Source organism: Myxocyprinus asiaticus, chromosome 13 (genome assembly GCF_019703515.2).
Source record: "Myxocyprinus asiaticus isolate MX2 ecotype Aquarium Trade chromosome 13, UBuf_Myxa_2, whole genome shotgun sequence".
In the NCBI taxonomy this organism is placed as follows: domain Eukaryota; kingdom Metazoa; phylum Chordata; class Actinopteri; order Cypriniformes; family Catostomidae; genus Myxocyprinus; species Myxocyprinus asiaticus.
The window spans coordinates 44485630-44506335 of record NC_059356.1 but is presented as its reverse complement, the minus strand read 5'-3'; the positions used below and the strand labels follow the sequence as shown (position 1 = coordinate 44506335).

The 20706-nt window shown below is 39.1% G+C and overlaps 1 protein-coding gene across 2 annotated transcripts in view; it reads right to left on the bottom strand.

The window, feature by feature from the left end:
* Window positions 1-20706, bottom strand: part of LOC127450259 (Na(+)/H(+) exchange regulatory cofactor NHE-RF2-like) — a 52094-nt gene that overhangs the window by 9920 nt on the left and 21468 nt on the right. For both annotated transcript variants that reach the window (XM_051714213.1, XM_051714214.1), the window contains one exon: window positions 8473-8673. In XM_051714213.1, the coding sequence (XP_051570173.1) occupies window positions 8473-8673 (201 nt within the window). The remainder of the gene's footprint in view (window positions 1-8472; window positions 8674-20706) is intronic.

Below are 20706 nucleotides of genomic sequence, written 5' to 3'. Positions count from 1 at the left end.
GTACCAAATTCACAGAAATGGTAGTTACAAATGCTCCAAAGTACTTTAAAAAATATCATGGTTTTAGCATCACGACAGTGTCCATAAGCCTATTACTGTAACAAGGTACATGTCCAAAAACTAGGGCTGTCAATCGATTAAAGTTTTTAATGAAATTAATTACATGATGTCCTGATTAATTAACGAAATTAACCGCATACATAAATAACTGCAGAGAGAAAGGCCCACATGAGGCAATTCCCAATTGAATTAATATTCCCATATTAGTGAACATAAGCCTCATTGGTCTGCAGTCCATAACGATACATTTTGCAATTGAACTCATCAATCTACCCGAGATAGGACGCATCTATGTACACATGCTTTTGGAGCGTCTCACTTTAGTGGCATCTCGTCATAAACACAGCATTTTTAGGACACTGTGACAAGTTCAGCGTAGTTTGAAACGTCTCGAGATCCCTGCATTCGGAGATATGCTTCGTCCAGCTGTGTTTGAATGCAAGAACGCGTCCTCAACTTGTGCTTTCTGCTGTCAGTGAGTGTACCCTGATAGTCTGATAGATGTGTTTACATCTGGAAGATATATTTTTTAGGTTGTCTGCTCATCTGCAGTACATTTATAAGATGTATACATCTACTGTACTGTATATACAATTTGATCAAAGCTAAGGGAGATTTTCTTGGGTGTACTGCCATTTTATTTCCAGCAACACATAATCAGAGGTGTAAAATCATTTTTTACTCTTTAATCAGACAAAAAAAAAAGCTTTGTTTATCTCTTCATAAACCCGTTGACTTGTTTTCCTCTTACATTGCGCCTGTATTGGTTGCTTAGCAACATGTTTTTGTGGTAGAATTATGTTTCCAATCGAGGAGAAATGAAGACATCTTACAGAAATTACAACCAAATCAATCAAAACAAAAACACGAGCACAAGATCTCCCTGCACGCTCTCCTACTGAAGGTGATTGTAACGCTGTATTTGTCCTGTGGACAGATGGAGCCTGTGCTGAGTTAAACTGAACACTATCAAATATTAAAGTGTGTTGCTGTGGCTGCAGTAGCAGCAGTGTTGGTTTCAGGTATCAGTGTCTGGATTGAGGCAGCGAGATGTGCGATCTTCAAACTGAAGGGGGCAGAACAATAACTGCTGAACAGTGAAGGTTTGAACAAAAGCAAGATGGGGAGAAATGGTGGAGAAAGTTAGTTTGAAGACTAAATGTGTCTTTTTTTTGTCAAGAACATAATATTTCAGGCTCACATTTTACCCCCCAAATCAAAAGACAGAAATTAGATTCTATTTTGCTTAAATGGTAATGAGAATGACCATAAAGGCTGCTGCACACTTCCTATGAAATTGAAGAACGAACGGGTGTGACGTCATTTAGAACAAAATCTGGCCAAAACGATGGTGTTTTGGGGTTTATTTCGGTGGTTCGTAACAGCTCGCCAGGGCGAAATTTCAGGAAAACTTCTTCCCGGCTGCTAAACACCTTCTTACTGCCATTGGTCAAAGTTATCGGTGGGTGTGACCTGGAGTTCCACCTACTTTGATGCCGACAGATAATTCCCATTCAGTCAGTTAAGATCAGTCAACATAAATGCACCGGCGTGCAGAGTTATTAGTGAGCTGGTGAAAATTTACCTACATCAATACGATCGTTCACGTAGGGACATTTTTCAAGAACATGTCATGCATTATTAATTTTTTTGTTAGTCTACAAAAGGAAACAGATCTACTCAAATACTCTTAAGTGCCCATTTACTCATGTGATGTCTGCAGACGAAAGCCATATACACATCTGCCCAAAGTAAGACATGCCTATCATCATTCTTTTGTCTGTATTCTACCCATTGACACGCTTTTATCTTTGCAGTAGTATCAGTGTCATCATAAATTACAATCATTTATGTGTAACCGGTGCATATTATGGCGCGTATAGCATTGGCGCATTAGCGCCATGAATGCAAAAGGTAAACATGACAAATTACACATTATCTATTGCATATAAAGTTGTGCTCAAAAGTTTGCATACCCTGGCAGAAATTGTGAAATTTTGGCATTGATTTTGAAAATATGTCTGATCATGCAAAAAAAATGTCTTTTATTTAAGGATAGTGATCATATGAAACCATTTATCATCACATAGTTGTTTGGCTTCTTTTTAAATCATAATGGTAACAGAAATCACCCAAATGGCCCTGATCAAAAGTTTACATACCCTTGAATGTTTGGCCTTGTTACAGACACACAAGGTGACACACACAGGTTTAAATGGCAATTAAAGGTTAATTTCCCACACCTGTGGCTTTTTAAATTGCAATTAGTGTCTGTGTATAAATAGCCAATGAGTTTGTTAGCTCTCACGTGGATGCACTGTGCAGGCTAGATACTGAGCCATGGGGAGCAGAAAAGAATTGTCAAAAGACCTGCGTAACAAGGTAATGGAACTTTATAAAGATGGAAAAGGATATAAAAAGATATACAAACCTTGAAAATGCCAGTCAGTACTGTACAATCACTTATTAAGAAGTGGAAAATTCGGGGATCTCTTGATACCAAGCCAAGGTCAGGTAGACCAAGAAAGATTTCAGCCACAACTGCCAGAAGAATTGTTCGGGATACAAAGAAAAACCCACAGGTAACCTCAGGAGAAATACAGGCTGCTCTGGAAAAAGACGGTGTGGTTGTTTCAAGGAGCACAATACGACGATACTTGAACAAAAATGAGCAGTAAAGGCCAGAAAGAAGCCTTTACTGCACCAATGCCACAAAAAAGCCTGGTTACAATATGCCCGACAACACCTTGACACGCCTCACAGCTTCTGGCACACTGTACTTTGGAGTGACGAGATCAAAATAGAGCTTTATGGTCACAACCATAAGCGCTATGTTTGGAGAGGGGTCAACAAGGCCTATAGTGAAAAGAATACCATCCCCACTGTGAAGCATGGTGGTGGCTCACTGATGTTTTGGGGGTGTGTGAGCTCTAAAGACATGGGGAATCTTGTGAAAATTGATTGCAAGATGAATGCACATGTTATCAGAAAATACTGGCAGACAATTTGCATTCTTCTGCATGAAAGCTGCGCATGGGACGCTCTTGGACTTTCCAGCACGACAATGACCCTAAGCACAAGGCCAAGTTGACCCTCCAGTGGTTACAGCAGAAAAAGGTGAAGGTTCTGGAGTGGCCATCACAGTCTCCTGACCTTAATATCATCGAGCCACTCTGGGGAGATTTCAAACGTGCGGTTCATGCAAGATGACCAAAGACTTTGCATGACCTGGAGGCATTTTGCCAAGACGAATGGGCAGCTATACCATCTGCAAGAATTTGGGGCCTCATAAACAACTATTACAAAACACTGCATGCTGTCATTGATGCTAAAGGGGGCAATACACAGTATTAAGAACTAAGAGTATGAAGACTTTTGAAACATTTCATTTTTTTCTTTGTTGCCATGTTTTGTTTTATGATTGTGCCATTCTGTTATAACCTACAGTTGAATATGAATCCCATAAGAAATAAAAGAAATGTGTTTTGCCTGCTCACTCATGTTTTCTTTAAAAATGGTACATATATTACCAATTCTCCAAGGGTATACAAACTTTTGAGCACAACTGTATATACTTTAAATCATCATCGAGTAGCTTATTTTACTAATTTCGTGTGAATTCTACTCATAGAATGAGACATGAAGTCATTGACAACATTTTAATTTAACATTAGCTGATGTTTTACATGGTTTTATTTGCACACTGCATTCATTAGATTAAACAGGTACATTGTGTCAGCACACATTCCAAATGCAATCTGACAACATTTCTGTGATATTGAAGCACTGCATTTAGCTCTGCTGATCTCAAAGGATGCTACTGGAATTTAATTTTCAGCTATATGTTATCTGTTTGAATCACTCAGAATAATTCTTAGAAACAAAAATATTTAGTGAGAGTCATCACATCACATGCTGCCCACATACTTCTGAATGTGATGGATGATCTGTAAGTGTGTATGTGAGAGAGTGTGAATGCAAAAGTTAATTTAGAATGTAGGAATGTGAATGTGGGTGTATATCTGGCATCATCATGTATTGTATCATGATGTACTTTGAACACAAATGTATGTAGTAAAAAGCAAACACACTTATGTACTGTACACAATCAGACCGACTGACCGACATACCTACCTACCTACCAAACTACCTATCTACACTTTGTGTTTCGATTATGGGATCATCAGTTTGTCTGTAGACATAAATGTGCAAAATGACCAAAGTTCAGCCATGGAACTCTATGTGGTGCAAGCTGATAGGTTCTTTGAGCTTGTTATCTGTTTGCCAATCGGTTCACTCATAAGTGACGTGTTTTGCTAATCGGCCAAAGCTGATTGGTCCTTTGACATGTAATCGGGTAGCCAATCAACTTGCATCTCTCTCATTGTATAACATTTGAATTGCTCAGTTTTGCAGACAAGCCAGTTCACTGCAGCATGCTGCGAACATTTTATCTCTGAAAATTCTATTTGCTCAGGTGGTTGCTGGGTCTTTCCTTTATACAGCTTGCATGTTAAGGTCTGTTTTTGGCCTTAACACATCGAAGCGTGTCTTAAACAAGGTAAGCCTTGGTCAAATCTGGCTGACCCACATTGCTAACTTAAGTCATTAGATTAAATCCACATATACAGTGCCTATAATAAGTATTCACCCCCCTTGGAAGTTTTTATATATATTGTATATACAGTGGCGTGCGTTCAGCCCCTTCAAACCCTTCAGAGAAGGGCTGACATAAACTGAGACGGAAACGTTATTCAAATAATGAAACTTTCTTGCCCCCGTTTATTTAACAATGTCTGTGCATTAAATAAATAGATGCATTAAAATATATAAAAATACAACTTAAAAAACAACTTAAATGTAACGTAGACCATAAATATCTTCGCATTGTTCCTGTTTGATGGAGTGTAAACCGTTCGTGGCTGCCAATCAAAACTGCTCATTATTGCGCTGTAGCTGTATGTACTGCATCCCCCTTCTCATGAGATTCTGAAGGGTTCTGTAATTAATTTGTATTAGCAGAGTGATAGAAAATCTAACCAGTCAAATGTATTATTTTACCTTGGGGGTTGGGCATCGGCTTTCTGCCCCTTCATAGCTCTGATGAGAAGGTGTTACGCATTGAACGAATGTAAATCGGAAAAGTTTTCCTTCCTGCATGTGCATATGCGTCTCTACCTGAGGCTATGATGAACAGCAGGACATGTTCCAGGTACAGACAGAGCAAGCAGTCTTAAACCTGTTGAGGATTTTAAAGGGACGAATCCGTATGACAATATTTCCTTCAAACGAATGGACTAATTGACAACTTTCTTGCACTGTGCACAATTGTAATTTTTTTACCATGCCAAAGAAGCTTTGTTCTCACAATCGTAGGTTCAACAGCTTTCCATTGAATGCAACTTCAGAATAAAAAGGAATAAAAGAAACGCAACAGAAAAAGTGTGAAAACAGGTCTATGTTCACTAACTCACATTCTACAGTACATGAGTGACATGACGTGTAAATCCAATTATAATCAATGAAGGTCAATACTGGAAGTGTCTGCTGCGGAGTCAGTAAACAGATGCCCCATTCCATTTTGCGCTGCACGCACTGGCATCCTCAAGACACTGCGGCGCATCGGGGACTGTTAAGTAATATTATGGGGGTGTATTTGTGTGTGTGGTGGTGGTTGGGTAGGATTGAAATTCCCACTTTATATATATATTGAATCATAGTGAATTTCATTTGCCTTTTTTGACACTGATCAACAGAAAAAGACTCTTTCATATCAAAGTCAAAACACATTTCTACCAATTAATCTAAATTAATAACAAATATTGAACACAAAATAATTGGTTGCATAAGTATTCACCCCCTTCAAGCCAGTATTTAGTAGATGCAACTTTGGCAGCAATCACAGCCTTGAGCCTATGATGATAGGTCTCTCTCTCAACTTGGCACATCTGGACACTGCAATTTTTTCCCATTCTTCTTTGCAACAGTGCTCAAGCTCTGTCAGGTTTCGTGGGGAGTCATTTTTTAAGTCCATCCACAGATTCCCAATTGGGTTGAGGTCTGGACTCTGACTCGGCCACTCCAGGACATTAACATTGTTGTTTTGAAACCATTCTTGTGTAGCTTTGGCTGTATGCTTGGGATCATTGTCTTGCTGGAAAACAAATCTTCTCCCAAGTTTCAGTTCTTTTACAGACTGCATCTGGTTTTCCTCCAGGATTTCCCTGAATTTTGCAGCATTCGTTTTACCCTCTAACTTTACATGCCTTCCAGGGCCTGATGCAGAGAAGCATCCCCACAGCATGATGCTGCCACCACCATGCTTCATGGTGGGGATGGTGTATTTTTGATTATGTGCTGTGTTTGGTTCACACCAAACATAGCGTCTGGTTTGATGGCCAAAAAGCTCAATTTTGGTCTCATCAGACCATCTTCTTCCAGCTGACTTCAGAGTCTTCCACATGGCTTCTGGCAAACTCTAGCCGAGATTTCATATGGATTTTTTTCAATAGAGGTTTTCTCTTTGCTACTCTCCCATAAAGCCGTGACTGATGAAGAACTCGGGCAACAGTTGTTGTATGTGTAGTCTCTCCCATATGAGCCACTGAAGCTTGTAAGTTCTTCAGAGGAGTCATAAGTATCTTGGTAGCCACCCTCACTAGTCCCCTTCTTGCATGGTCACTCAGTTTTTGAAGACGGCCTGCTCTAGGCAGATTTACTGCTGTGCCATACTTTTTACATTTCTTAATTATTGACTTCACTGTACTCCAAAAGTTATTCAGGGACTTGGAAATTTTCTTGTAACCATACCCTGATGTTTATCAATAACCTTTTCGCTTATTTGCTTGGAGTGTTCTTTTGTATTCATGGTGTTGTTTTTCCCAAGATACTGACTCACCAGTAAGTGGACCTTCCAGAGACAATTTAATTAATTGAGCAAATTTTAAAACCAGTTTGTTGCATTGTGATGATTTAGGTGAGTTGAATTAAAGGGGGTGACTACTGATGCAATCAATTTGTGTTTAATATTTGTTACACATTTAGACTAATTGGTAGAAATGTGTTTTGACTTTGATATTAAAGTCTTTTTCTGTAGATCAGTGTCAAAAAAGCCAAATTAACTTCACTATGATTCAATATTTAAAAATGTTTTTAAATAAAAACATTCAATACTTTTTATAGGCACTGTAGCTCGTCTAAGTCACTAGATGAATAAAATCTGGGCTTTCCTGGTTCAGGTACACATTATGAGTACACATTATGAGGCTTAAACGGCCTGCTTAGCCTTTTAAGCCATTCGGCTAAGCAGGCCGAGGCACACATAAAAATTTTGTTCATTAGCGTAACGCCATTTGGCGAGTGGCCAAGGCACGCTTAGTTAGCATACAACCGCTGCACATGGCTCTCCAGAGCAGCAGCAGCAGTACACAGTCTTGGTCTATATCTGCTTGGTTTGGGGGGGGTTGTGTTTTGTGTTTATATGTTATGCATTTTGTGCAGATTCCCTGCTTTGTTGGGGGATTGTTTGTAATGTCTATTTATGCAGCAGCATGTTCATACATGAATCTTGCATTTTGTCTAATTGTGCAACAGCAACAGCATAGCAGATCTAGTCCACCAAGACCAATATTCTATGAATATTCCATACCCACTTTAATATGCTAAATATTTCTGAGAGTTGTCATGACTGAAATGACAAAATTTCAGCCATCAACCCTCTGTGGCGCAAGCTGATAGGTTCTTTGAGCTTGTTATCCGTTCGCCAATCAGCTCGCTCACATGTGACATGTTATGCCAATTAGCTCGCATGGTGTAAGCCGATTGTGTCTCTCTTTGTCTAACATTTAAATAACTCAGTTTTGCAGACAAGCCAGTTTCACAGCAGCGTGCTGCGAGATTTTTTCTCTGAAACCACCTCCACCCAAGCTCCAAATGTCTAGATCTGCTACATGGGGATTGTTTGCAATATATATTTGTGCAGCAGCATGTCCTACATGCTCGATGCACCATATCTTGCATTTTGTCTAATTGTGCATCAGCATGTTCACATGCATAACTCAGAATGTCAGGGTATTTTCTAGCAGTAGCAAATTACTCTGCAGCAGCAGCGTAGCAGATGTGTTCATCAGTTTGTCTGTGGACAGTACTGTATTTATTATCAAAAATGTGCAAAATAAATTTGGTCTTTCAAGGCCACTTTTTCAGTATATTGAGCAACATTAAGCTGTTTCCTGGCTTCTATTGGGAGAAACACTTGACATAAAAATATTGTCTTTTACCTTGGATTACGGTGTCACCGTTTTAAGGCCCTTTCACACCAACATGGCCTGAAGCAAGACAAACTGCCAACAAATGATCCCTTTACTAGAAACACATTACATTAGAAGCACAATTTTCTTATTCCTCTCTCACCTCTATGAGTCTGTCCTGAGGTTTGAGTCCAGCACGGTCAGCGGGTGAGCCAGGGTCCAGAGCCCATATGTACTGACCCGGTCTGGACCTCTCGCTGTGCAGGTTAAAGCCGTAACCTGTCTCAGACTGGACAAGGTGACATAGTCTCGGTAGAAGCTCAGATGGATCCTTCATTGAAGCCTCTGATGGGGGCAGAACTTCCTGTGACATGACAAAGAAAGACACTTACTGTACATTTATATGCTAGGATTCTAAGAGTGAACTTAAAGCTAAATTTTAGGCTGAAAACAACAACAACAACACTTTGACAAGGAAAGAAAACAGAAGTTTTAAAGAAGTTTAAAATAGACAGACTTTGAAATATCAGACACCAATGTTATAATGTAGCAAAAGTCATTCAGTTCATAATATTCTAACTCCTAATACAGCCCATTCAGTTCCAAACCAGAAAACTTCTAAAAACCGCTTTAATACGAAACTGACCCAACCACAACAATGTGTTTTATGAATAATGAGCAAAGGCATAATTAATAGGTGACTTTTATTGGGCACAAGCTATGCAATGACTTTACATTTTAGTTCGTATTTACACCAAGATGTCCGGACTCAAAAGCAGATTATAAAACAAAAACAAGATCTGTTTCTTAATTCTTATGCATTGAGTAATTTTTTGGCCAATATATGCAATATACTGCATGCACAACTTTTACTGCAAATAAATCAAGTTCTATATTAATGTGCCAAGCTACATAGCAACCATAACCAGCCTACAGTTTGGCTAATCAATTTTATTACTTTACAATTACTTGAATACACCTCTTCTATGATGAACATGTTATGAGTTCAAAGTCATTTTGATATTTTTTTATGAGGCTTAAAGTAAAAAATGGCATGTGGTGTAAATGTATTGAGATAGTAAAAAACCTAAAATGAAAAACTAAAAGTCTCATTAAAACAAGTTTTAAAAAATTCTAATTTTGTCATATCATTAAAGATAAATATTTTGGCATTTTTAAAAAAAATCACAATTTATTCAGGTCATTTGGTGTAACCGTGAGAAAACTTTTTTTAAAATTTGTGATTCAAAAACTCATTTTATTTTCACCTTTAAAAATAAGTTTGTAACCTTTTTTGAAAATGGTGCAAGGAAAGCATTTTTAATACCTTTTACTTTATTGTTACAACACGACATCACAAGTCATTAAATAATATTTTTTTTGGCTATTAATGCTATAAATGTTTTTAAAAAATATGTGAACCAACATATATGTATATATATTGATCTCCATTAAAGGGCGCAAAATGGTAAGAACACAGAGAAACGTGAAGGAGTATGTACCTTGAGAATACATAGTATCTTGAGCACACATTATCAATCTGAAATTACATGAGAATATATCAGTGTAGCCACAGATTACACTCCTGTTTAGATTTGTTGTTTCTTTCATGAAAATTACATGACTGTAGCAACATTTTCTTCCCTCAAATTCCCTGACAAATGCTCTATAGAGTTTTAAATAAACAAAACCTACCTCCCAACCCTCAACATTTTAAACCTAATAGACAGGGTCATAAAAAGCAAATTTAAGCTGAAAAACACAATTGCTGCAGCAACCATGCCATTTTGTGGTGCTTCTATGACACTTTCACGTGTCGACTCACATGCTCTGTAGGACTCGTACCCTGGTTTTTTGCATCACAAGTTCAAAGCTCTATAAGTTGAGCACGTGCAATTTGTTTGCATTTGAACAAGCTTGTAAATGTCGTTATGTAATGCGAACGTTAAAAAGTATCGCCTGACGTGTGCAATAGTAAAAGAGTTTAGATGTCATAAGAAAGCATTGTGTGAGGAACAGAGTGAACTAATAGTTGATGAACTAATAATCCGCTGTTTTACTCGTGATGAGTGAAAGTGAATAAAAGTCATTGTTGTTGAAGCCCCTCTAGTATTCATTTCACCAGGACACTGTCGCAATACGTATAAATCGACAATGCAAATGACAATGTAAAAATGTATTGTTTCTATGAGACCAGGTAACTCCCCTAGTCAGGGTATATGAAGAGCAATTCATGCCGATTTGACACAGGAAACAGGGCCACTATTATTTCACTTTGTTGAATGTGCATTTTGAGGAATTTAGGAGTAGTCGACCAAATAACACACATCTGTCCCACCAACTCAACACAGCTGAAGTCTGATAGAACAACTACTGTTACTGAGAAACCAGAGAGGAGTTTCAGGAGAGTGAAAATCCCAGAACTGGTGGGAGGAACAAGTCTTTCCCTGTCCATTTCCAACAATTCCACTGTTCCACATATCTTCATAAGACTTTGTGATTCTGCACCACAAATAAACTGTTCCCCACTGAACGATTAGATTTATTATATTTCCATTGTCACACCCTCAATGCTCTTTGGCTTTAGGGCCATTTTCCTGGCACCCCCGAGTCCTGATGTTTGTGTTTCTGGCTTAAAACAGGAAAGAGCATATTATATTTTGTTGCCATTATATCAATAACTATGCTCTATATGTATTGCTAAAGAGATAGTTCATCTAAAACATCTAAAATATTCTGTCATCATGTATTCACCCTCATGTTGTTCCAAACCCTTTTGGGTTATTCCATGTCAAATCAACCAAATTTCAGAAACTATCTCAGCTGAAATTTTTGGATTTTGTTAATACTTCTTTTGGGATGAAGATAAACATAAATTATGATGAAAGCCAAAATATTAAATGCCATTGGTCAATATTTACTGAGTAATCCATTGTTTTGTAGAAGGGGGTCAAAATGAATAATAACCTTAAAAAGGTAACATTATCATTATTTCATTTTTACACAGAGATAGGTAGGTCTATCACTAAAATCAGTTGACTTCAGCACTTCTTGTTGCATTATATGCCAATGGTGAGTCCAAAAATGGGGGGGAGCACTTTTTTGTGTTGTTTTCCCAAAGTTGGAGTGCCTGTAACTCTAGAATTATTAAAGAAATCTTAACATTCTTCAGATTGGGGATAGCTCAGCAAGTAAAGACGAATCCAGGGCGTGCTGAGTGACTCCAGGCAGGCTTCCTAAGCAACCAATTGGCCCGGTTGCTAGGGTGGGTAGAGTCACGTTGGGGTAACCTCTTTGTGGTCGCTATAATGTGGTTCTCGCTCTCGGTGGGGTGCGTGGTGAGTTGTGCGGGAATGCCGCGGAGAACAGCGTGAAGCCTCCACACACGCTAGGTCTTCACGGTAACGCGCTCAACGAGCCACGTGATAAGATGCACGGATTGACGGTCTCAGACGCGAAGGCAACTGAGATTCATCCTCCGCCACCCGGATTGAGGCGAGTCACTACGCCACCACGAGGACCTAGAGCGCATTGGGAATTGGGCATTCCAAATTGGGGAGAAAAGGGGAGAAACATTCTTTAGATTGTGCTTCAGAACAAACTTTCCTATTTGTATCTTCATTTTTAAGGCATTATACAGTTAAATCCCACAGATTTGGGGCTTTCAATGTGCCTCCATTTGTGAATTGTTACATTTTGCCCATTTTAATGGTTGAAAACCAAACGTGGGTCACAAGGTATGAAGCTAGTTTTTCTTGTCCAACAAAACAAAGGTTTTAAGTACAACTAATGTTGAAACTAGAAATGCACCTTTACTTATTCACATAAAAACAATGTAAAAATCCTGATTTTCGAGATTTATTTTTTAATTGAGACACGTGGCCCTTCAGTTCAGATACAGCAATACCTATTTCTAGTTTTTGGATTTCAGAAATGTACATCTGAAAAGCTCTGGAATGCATCTTTAGGGTTTCAAGCACCAAAGATAATGAAACTCTACTGTATTTTTGCTTATTTTCTTATAATTCTTTTTCTGACCTAAAAGTGTGTGGCTGTCAAATGCCAATAATGGATAACTCAGTAAATATTGATCCATGGCATTTAATATTTTGGCTTTCATTATCATTTATGTTTATTTGACACAGAATGACCCTTTTGTGTTTTACGGAAGAAAGTCATTCAGGTTTGGAACAAAATGAGGGTGAATAAGTCATGACAGAATTTTTATTTTTTGATTGAACAATCCCTTTATTGCAAATTAAAATTTCTCATTGTTGTCATCCAGACCACTATTGCAGCAAACAAATTGAGGAAGATGATTTTGTTCAAACAGAAATGTATTATTAGCTGACAGTATTGCATGGCCACTGTCTTGTGTGGCATAAGTATCAGTAAACCCTTTGGGCAGATGCAGCACAGAGCATTCCTCCAACTTCCAGTCACAATGAGACACTCTGCATCTGTGTGAGTGTATGTGTATTTGAAAGCTTGGGCTTGTTAAACGATACAGATTCTGAATTATTGACACTGGGACCTCTGGGATTTCTTGCACATGACTGCTATTAACCCTTTCACCGCTGGAGATCAACAATGACCAGTAAAGATGGAATGAAAGTAAATGGTGACAGAGGCTTTCTGGTTAAAAAATAAGCAAATTTTCATTACTGGGTGAACTTTCCCTTTAAAGGAGCTATTTAAACCTAATCTTACTTTCATGTAATCCAGTGTTGTCAATAGTTATATGAATAAAATGTTACTTGAATAGGAAAACATCTGGGTGAATATGTCATCTCTACCAGAGTTTGCCATGTTTTTTTTTAAATTATTAACTTGTATACTTTCTGAATGGAGCCAAACTGGAACAAACATACCTTGGATTGGAGCATACACATGTAAAATGGAATGGATTGACAAAAAAGAAATCTGTCAATCAGTTTTTCTTTTTTGAATCAAAAGTGGCAGAATGTGGTTCTGGGTCGTTACGGCGCAATTTAGCCCTGGAAGGTTAGCATATGCGGCACATTTTTGGGGGGTTAACAGATAAAACATGGTTTACAGCATATGGTTTTGGACACTTTCTTCTTTCAGGCCTAACACAAGCAGAATGGGTTATTCAGTTGAGTTTTTCGCCATCATTGTGTCATTGTTCCTGCATTTTGGGGCTTAAATGTTAGCGGTTAAAGGCATTAAAGGGATAGTTCACCAATAAAATGAAAACTCTGTCATCATTTATTTACTCACACTCGAAAAAATAACTCTTTGGCTGAACTTGACTCAATCGTGGACAGTGGTTCCACATGTTTGAAGCAAGTTTTCCTAACTTAAAATGACAATGTAATCTCAACTTTAATACTTTGTGAAGAGAGAACCTAATTGAATTGGGTGAAACCCAACAGAATTAGACATGTCCAAGCGACTTCAATTAATCTTTGATTTCTTTAAATATTAGAAAATGAGAGTGAATGTTAGCATTCTAAATACATGCTGGTGGTAACCACAACAGAGTGCAGCTAAATTGGTAACTATGCTATGGTTTGCACAAGTGATGTCTCGTTTGTGAACGAATATGTCTTTTTGAACAAATCTTTTAAGTGAACGAATCGTTCACCTCCATACACCGTCTAATATTTTTTGTTCACTGACTTCTCTCCCTTTCGAAGGCAATGAGCCTATCGTTCATTCAGTTCAACATGTAAGTCAATCACGTTCAACAAAGAAAGGGGTGAAATGCACTTAAGACAAGTTTATAGGTACACAAAACATGATCCCCAATTTATGAATGTGTAAAAATGACTGAAGACCATACAGTTAAAATAGCATATTACAGATGGAAATGTTGTGCTTTTATGCACAGTGTACGATGTTTAGGCTTTGGTAATAATTAAGCCCAGCATTTGACAAAATATAGTGAAAATAAGACCTGCCATTTGTGGTGAAAACTGTTATGGTGTTTAAACTCTATTTTTAAAGTGTCTCCGATCATTTTAGACATGCATATTCCATTTGTCTTCCTTTGTCGTGCTTTTTTGTTTTTTGGGGATTATTCCCCCCCCTTTTTTCTCCCAATTTGGAATGCCCAATTCCCAATGTGCGCTAAGTCCTCATGGTGGCGTAGTGACACACCTCAATCCGGGTGGTGGAGGACGAATCTCAGTTGCCTCCGCATCTGAGACCATCAACCCGCGCATCTTATCACGTGGCTTGTTGAGTGCATTACCGCAGAGATATAGCATGTGTGGAGGCTTTACGGCATCCACCACGGCATCCACGCACAACTCACCATGCGCCCCACTGAGAGCGTGAACCACATTATAGCGACCGTGAGGAGGTACCCCGTGTGACTCTACTGGAGTCCTGGCTGGAGTCACTCAGCACACCCTGGGATTGGTAGCCAGCGTCTTTACCACTGAGCTACCCAGGCCCCCCTCCTTTGTCGTGCTTTTAAAGACTGATCGCAGCGCAAGCCAAAAGCATTCGAGAGCAGGCTGTGAATATATCATTGGTTGGACCAACTGAACCAATACACACCTTCACTGAACTAGTCAGTCATTTCGTTCGTGTCGTGGAGGAAATGAATATACTGATAAACTCAATTGCGTCATCGTGAACGATGAAGAGGAGGAGCTGCATGTCGTTCGTTCTTATCGTCAATCTCGCTCAACAAGAAAAGATACACAGAACATATTTCAAATCAGCAGTAAGATCTGACAACACTGGTATCATAAATTGTGCTTCTTTACCTCAGATTATGCAAAACAACGAAATTTTCCTGGCTTACAGCTAATGTGCATGTGCGTTCTCGAGTTAATTGACAGATGATGTCTTTATCTAAAAGGTGATTGGCTCTTTTTCCTGTAAGGTGGGACTTCCTTTCCACATCCGTTAACCTTTGGGCGTTCCAATTTCTCCCATTCATTTTAATAAAAGTGACCCATCTCTGCTAAATAGTCTTTGGATTGAGTAGTATTCAGCTACTCATGTGATGCTAACATGGCTGCCTCCATGTGGGAACCCTCTCCATGTAGAACAAAACAGCTTTTATGAGGTTACTGATGTGAATGGAGTCTTCATCTCATGTGAGTGGTCATGATTGTATACAGGTGCATCTCAATAAATTAGAATGTCGTGGAAAAGTTCATTTATTTCAGTAATTCAACTCAAATTGTGAAACTCGTGTATTAAATAAATTCAGTGCACACAGACTGAAGTAGTTTAAGTCTTTGGTTCTTGTAATTGTGATGATTTTGGCTCACATTTAACAAAAACCCACCAATTCACTATCTCAAAAAATTAGAATACATCATAAGACCAATAAAAAAAAACATTTTTAGTGAATTGTTGGCCTTCTGGAAAGTATGTTCATTTACTGTATATGTACTCAATACTTGGTAGGGGCACCTTTTGCTTTAATTACTGCCTCAATTCGGCGTGGCATGGAGGTGATCAGTTTGTGGCACTGCTGTGGTGGTATGGAAGCCCAGGTTTCTTTGACAGTGGCCTTCAGCTCATCTGCATTTTTTGGTCTCTTGTTTCTCATTTTCCTCTTGACAATACCCCATAGATTCTCTATGGGGTTCAGGTCTGGTGAGTTTGCTGGCCAGTCAAGCACACCAACACCATGGTCATTTAACCAACTTTTGGTGCTTTTGGCAGTGTGGGCAGGTGCCAAATCCTGCTGGAAAATGAAATCAGCATCTTTAAAAAGCTGGTCATCAGAAGGAAACATGAAGTGCTCCAAAATTTCTTGGTAAACGGGTGCAGTGACTTTGGTTTTCAAAAAACACAATGGACCAACATCAGCAGATGACATTGCATCCCAAATCATCACAAACTGTGGAAACTTAACACTGGACTTCAAGCAACTTGGGCTATGAGCTTCTCCACCCTTCCTCCAGACTCTAGGACCTTGGTTTCCAAATGAAATACAAAATTTGCTCTCATCTGAAAAGAGGACTTTGGAACACTGGGCAACAGTCCAGTTCTTCTTCTCCTTAGCCCATGTAAGATGCTTCTGATGTTGTCTGTGGTTCAGGAGTGGCTTAACAAGAGGAATACGACAACTGTAGCCAAATTCCTTGACAGGTCTGTGTGTGGTGGCTCTTGATACCTTGACCCCAGCCTCAGTCCATTCCTTGTGAAGTTCACCCAAATTCTTGAATCGATTTTGCTGGACAATCATAAGGCTGCGGTTCTCTCGGTTGGTTGTGCATCTTTTTCTTCAACACTTTTTCCTTCCACTCAACTTTCTGTTAACATGCTTGGATACAGCACTCTGTGAACAGCCAGCTTCTTTGGCAATGAATGTTTGTGGCTTACCCTCCTTGTGAAGGGTGTCAATGATTGTCTTCTGGACAACTGTCAGATCAGCAGTCTTCCCCATGATTGTGTAGCCTAGTGAACCAAACTGAGAGACCATTTTCAAGGTTCAGGAAAACTTTGCAGGTGTTTTGAGTTGATTAGCTGATTGGCATGTCACCATATTCTAATTTTTTGAGATAGTGAATTGGTGGGTTTTTGTTAAATGTGAGCCAAAATCATCACAATTAAAAGAACCAAAGACTTAAACTACTTCAGTCTGTGTGCATTGAATTTATTTAATACACGAGTTTCACAATTTGAGTTGAATTACTGAAATAAATGAACTTTTCCACGACATTCTAATTTATTGAGATGCACCTGTACATACGTTTCAAAATTACTATTGATTTCTTAGGAAGTGAAACTACTGAGTGCACCTTTAAAGCAAGTCACTATATCAGTGGTCCCCAACCCTGTTCCTGGAGGCCCCCCAACACTAGACATTTTGGATATCTCTCTAATCAAACACACCTGATTCAACTCATTAGCTTGTTAGTAGAGACTCTACCAACTGAATTGGGTGTGTCAGGTAAGGGAGACATACAAAATGTGCAGTGTTGGGGGCCTCCAGGAACAAGGTTGGGAACCACTGCACTATAAGCTGAGTCACGACAACTGCCACTGTATTGAAATCAGTGAACGGGACATCTTTTAAAATTCATTCTGCAGAAGAAAAAAGTCATTCAGGTCTGGAACAACATGTAACAGGCGAGTATTTCTTCTCGTGTTTTTAATCTGTGTGTTTACACTGATGTTGGTACACAGCCCCACACCCCTGTTATCAGTGCAGCACAGACACGCTCCACATGACAGCACTGCCTGCAGCCGTTGACACCACCAGAGACCCAGACGACTCGACGCAAACCAGAGAGGCACAAATGGCTGATGCCTCACAGCTCTACACATGGACAAACTGACCCCCAGCAGGAAACACAGGAGGGGGCCAACAGGAAGTACACAGATCAGAGCAACGAAGAGACTGGAAAAATACACACATAATCAGATTTTTCCATATAACGTGTATTTTCCTATGTAAAATACACAAAAAGATTTTATACTGTCATGTTTGTTTTTGCTGGAGAAACCGGTTAACGTTGACTCTAGACCAGTAAAGGGTGAGGATGGTTGACTAGCCCAGGGGTTTTAAAATGTGTAAAAAAATAAATAAATAAAAAGTAACCGAATTTGCCATTATAAGGGGCTGTTCACACTGAACACAATTTTGTGTATATGCGCACTGTTTTTCAATTGTTTTTCTATGTAAACATGCACTAGATGTGCGTCTTTGACCAGTGTAACACATATTACTATATTTCAGCATCTAGGACAGGAAAGCTGTGCTTTTTATATGCCTCAATGCACCTGCTTTTTGTAACATTTGTTGTTAACGCAAATACGTGTTCAGTGTGAACGGGCCCTTTGTGGATTAATTTTGCTTTGTAAAGACTGTAAATAAATTTCAGTTTAATTAATAATGTTTTTCTTGAAGTTTATACATCTAACATGACTATGATAGTTGGTTGAAAAAATATATGCTGTCGATTTAATAAAAAGTTACTATTTAAAAAACTATTTTGGCTTTAGTACAATGACAATAATAAAAGCTAATTATTTTATTTTTTATCACATGGTATAAATGGGTCTTGATACATGGAAAGGTGACACTTTACAATAAGGTTCCATTTGTTAACATTAACTATTAATGAACCGTGTTATCCATGATAATATGTAGCTGCCTTTGTATTTTAGGGAGAGGGTCATTCGCAAGGGGATCAACATATTTGGGGTCCTTGGCATCAAAATGTTTAAAAAAACCTGGACTTGCCAATTAGTGAGGTATTTTATTTCCATTTCAGTTTTAGCTTTTAGCTATATTTCACTTGGCTGTCCTTCAACAGGGACTGAATTTATAGATGCAACTTTTCATTGAGAAAACTGTCAGCATGCTAAAACCTTCTCAGAGAAGTCGTCTTAAAATGAGTTTTTTTAAAGCTGCTTATTAACAGATTTACATTTCAAATCGCCTGCTTTGCGCAATGTGAGGACAGTGATAGTTTGTGCAATAGTTGAGCTACAGGTATATATGCATACAGTCAGACATACCGTATGAGTAAAAAGTTACTTCAAAATAAAACCATCCACCCTGTGCATGTAGCATTTTTGTTTCACTTTACACTTATTCACGACTGATCAATTTCCAGACCACAAAACATCTACAAGACTGCAGTGTCGCATTGCACGACCCCCCCTCGTAGCTATGTGACCCCTAGGAAGCATGTTGAATCAATTAGACCAAATTCCAGACCAATTGCGACATCACTTCCTCCCCCCAAAACAAGTTTTGTGAGTGTAACGACACCAGAAAAGCAGTTTTTAGTTTATACGGACTATATGCACAAAAGCCAAGATTTAAAAAAAGGTTAGACTAATAAACTTGGCTAAAAAAAATCTGCACTTTCTATAAAAATGTGTCGTTCTGTCTGTCTATCCATCCATCCATCCCTCCCTCCATCACAGTTATAACATTATTTCATTAAAACAAATGAAAACCCTCTCACATCATGAAATCTTTATGCTTACGGAAGCTGAAGTGTAAGAGAGAGAGAGAGTGAGTGAAAATGGCTCTCATCGTGTGTTTGCCATCCAGCCCACGCAGTGTGACCTGCACTGTTACATCACGTTAACACTCTAGATTTAGAGGCTCCTAATATGCTGTATATGTAATCACTAAATGTGCCTGTAATCTCTTCCATTTCAATGTTAGCAAAGTTGATTGAGTTGGTAGTGAAACAGTTTGTCGCTGCCTAAAGAATGAATGAAAACCCCATGAAATGGCTTGATGAGCGCAGTTTTCTTTCTTTTAACCTTGTGCATTTCCCGCGTCCTTCTGCAAGCACGTTGTGTTATGTCTTCGCTATACGCTATGCATAATTTCATTTCATTTAAACCGACTGATCTCAATTCAGGACACTCTGCGCTGGCATTAAAGGGTTACACTTTTGACACACCAAATCTTGTGACAAAACATTATGGTGCCGATCACAGCGGAGGTTGTCTTTGGGAAAAACACCAACAAAAATACTTTTTTATCTTTTTTTATCCCCTTTTCTCCCCAGTTTGGAATGCCTAATTCCCACTATTAGGCAGGTAATTAATTAATTAGTAGGTCCTTATGGTGGCACGGATAGTCACCTCAATCCGGGTGGTGTAGGACAAGTCTCAGTTGCCTCCGCTTCTGAGACAGTCAATCCACGCATCTTATCATGTGGCTCGACGTGCATGACACTGCAGAGGCTCACAGCATGTGGAGGCACATGCTACTCTCCACGATCCACGCACAACTTGCCACGCACCCCATTGAGAGTGAGAACCTCTAATCGTGACCACAAGGAGGTTACCCCATGTGACTACCCTCCCTAGCAACCGGGCCAATTTGATTGCTTAGGAGACCTGGCTGGAGTCACTCAGCTGGTCACACCCTGGATTCGAACTTGCGACTCCAGGGGTGGTAGTCAGCGTCTTTACTTGCTGAGCTACCCAGGCCCCCAAACACTGTGCATTTTAATGTTAATGGACTGGCCCCATTCACTTTCATTGTAAGTGCCAAACTGTAAACATGATTTTTTTCTCTTTTTTTGTATTTAAATTTGTGGTAATCAACCCCGAACCACAGTACATTCCAGCTTTTTTACTTGATAAAAACAACAAACTCCAAGAACACTTCCAGCACTCACCATCCAGAAAGGCATAGTAATGTGCGATATGTTGAGCCACCCGCAATGGATCTCACTTATGGTTGCATGAGTAACATTAATTTAAGTGCTCAGATCAATTTGAAAAGGGCCTGGTCAATGTGCTCAAAGCAGACAAACAGAGTGTCTCTCTGGTGATTAATGAGACAAACAAACCCTCTGTTGATTGTCAACATGCGCAGTAAAGAAGGACTAGACATGCTTGTTTTGTCACACATCTGACCCTTTAATGGAATCTTGGCTCCCTCTGCCCTCAGCCCCAGTCTGAACCCCTTCTTGCTCAAGAA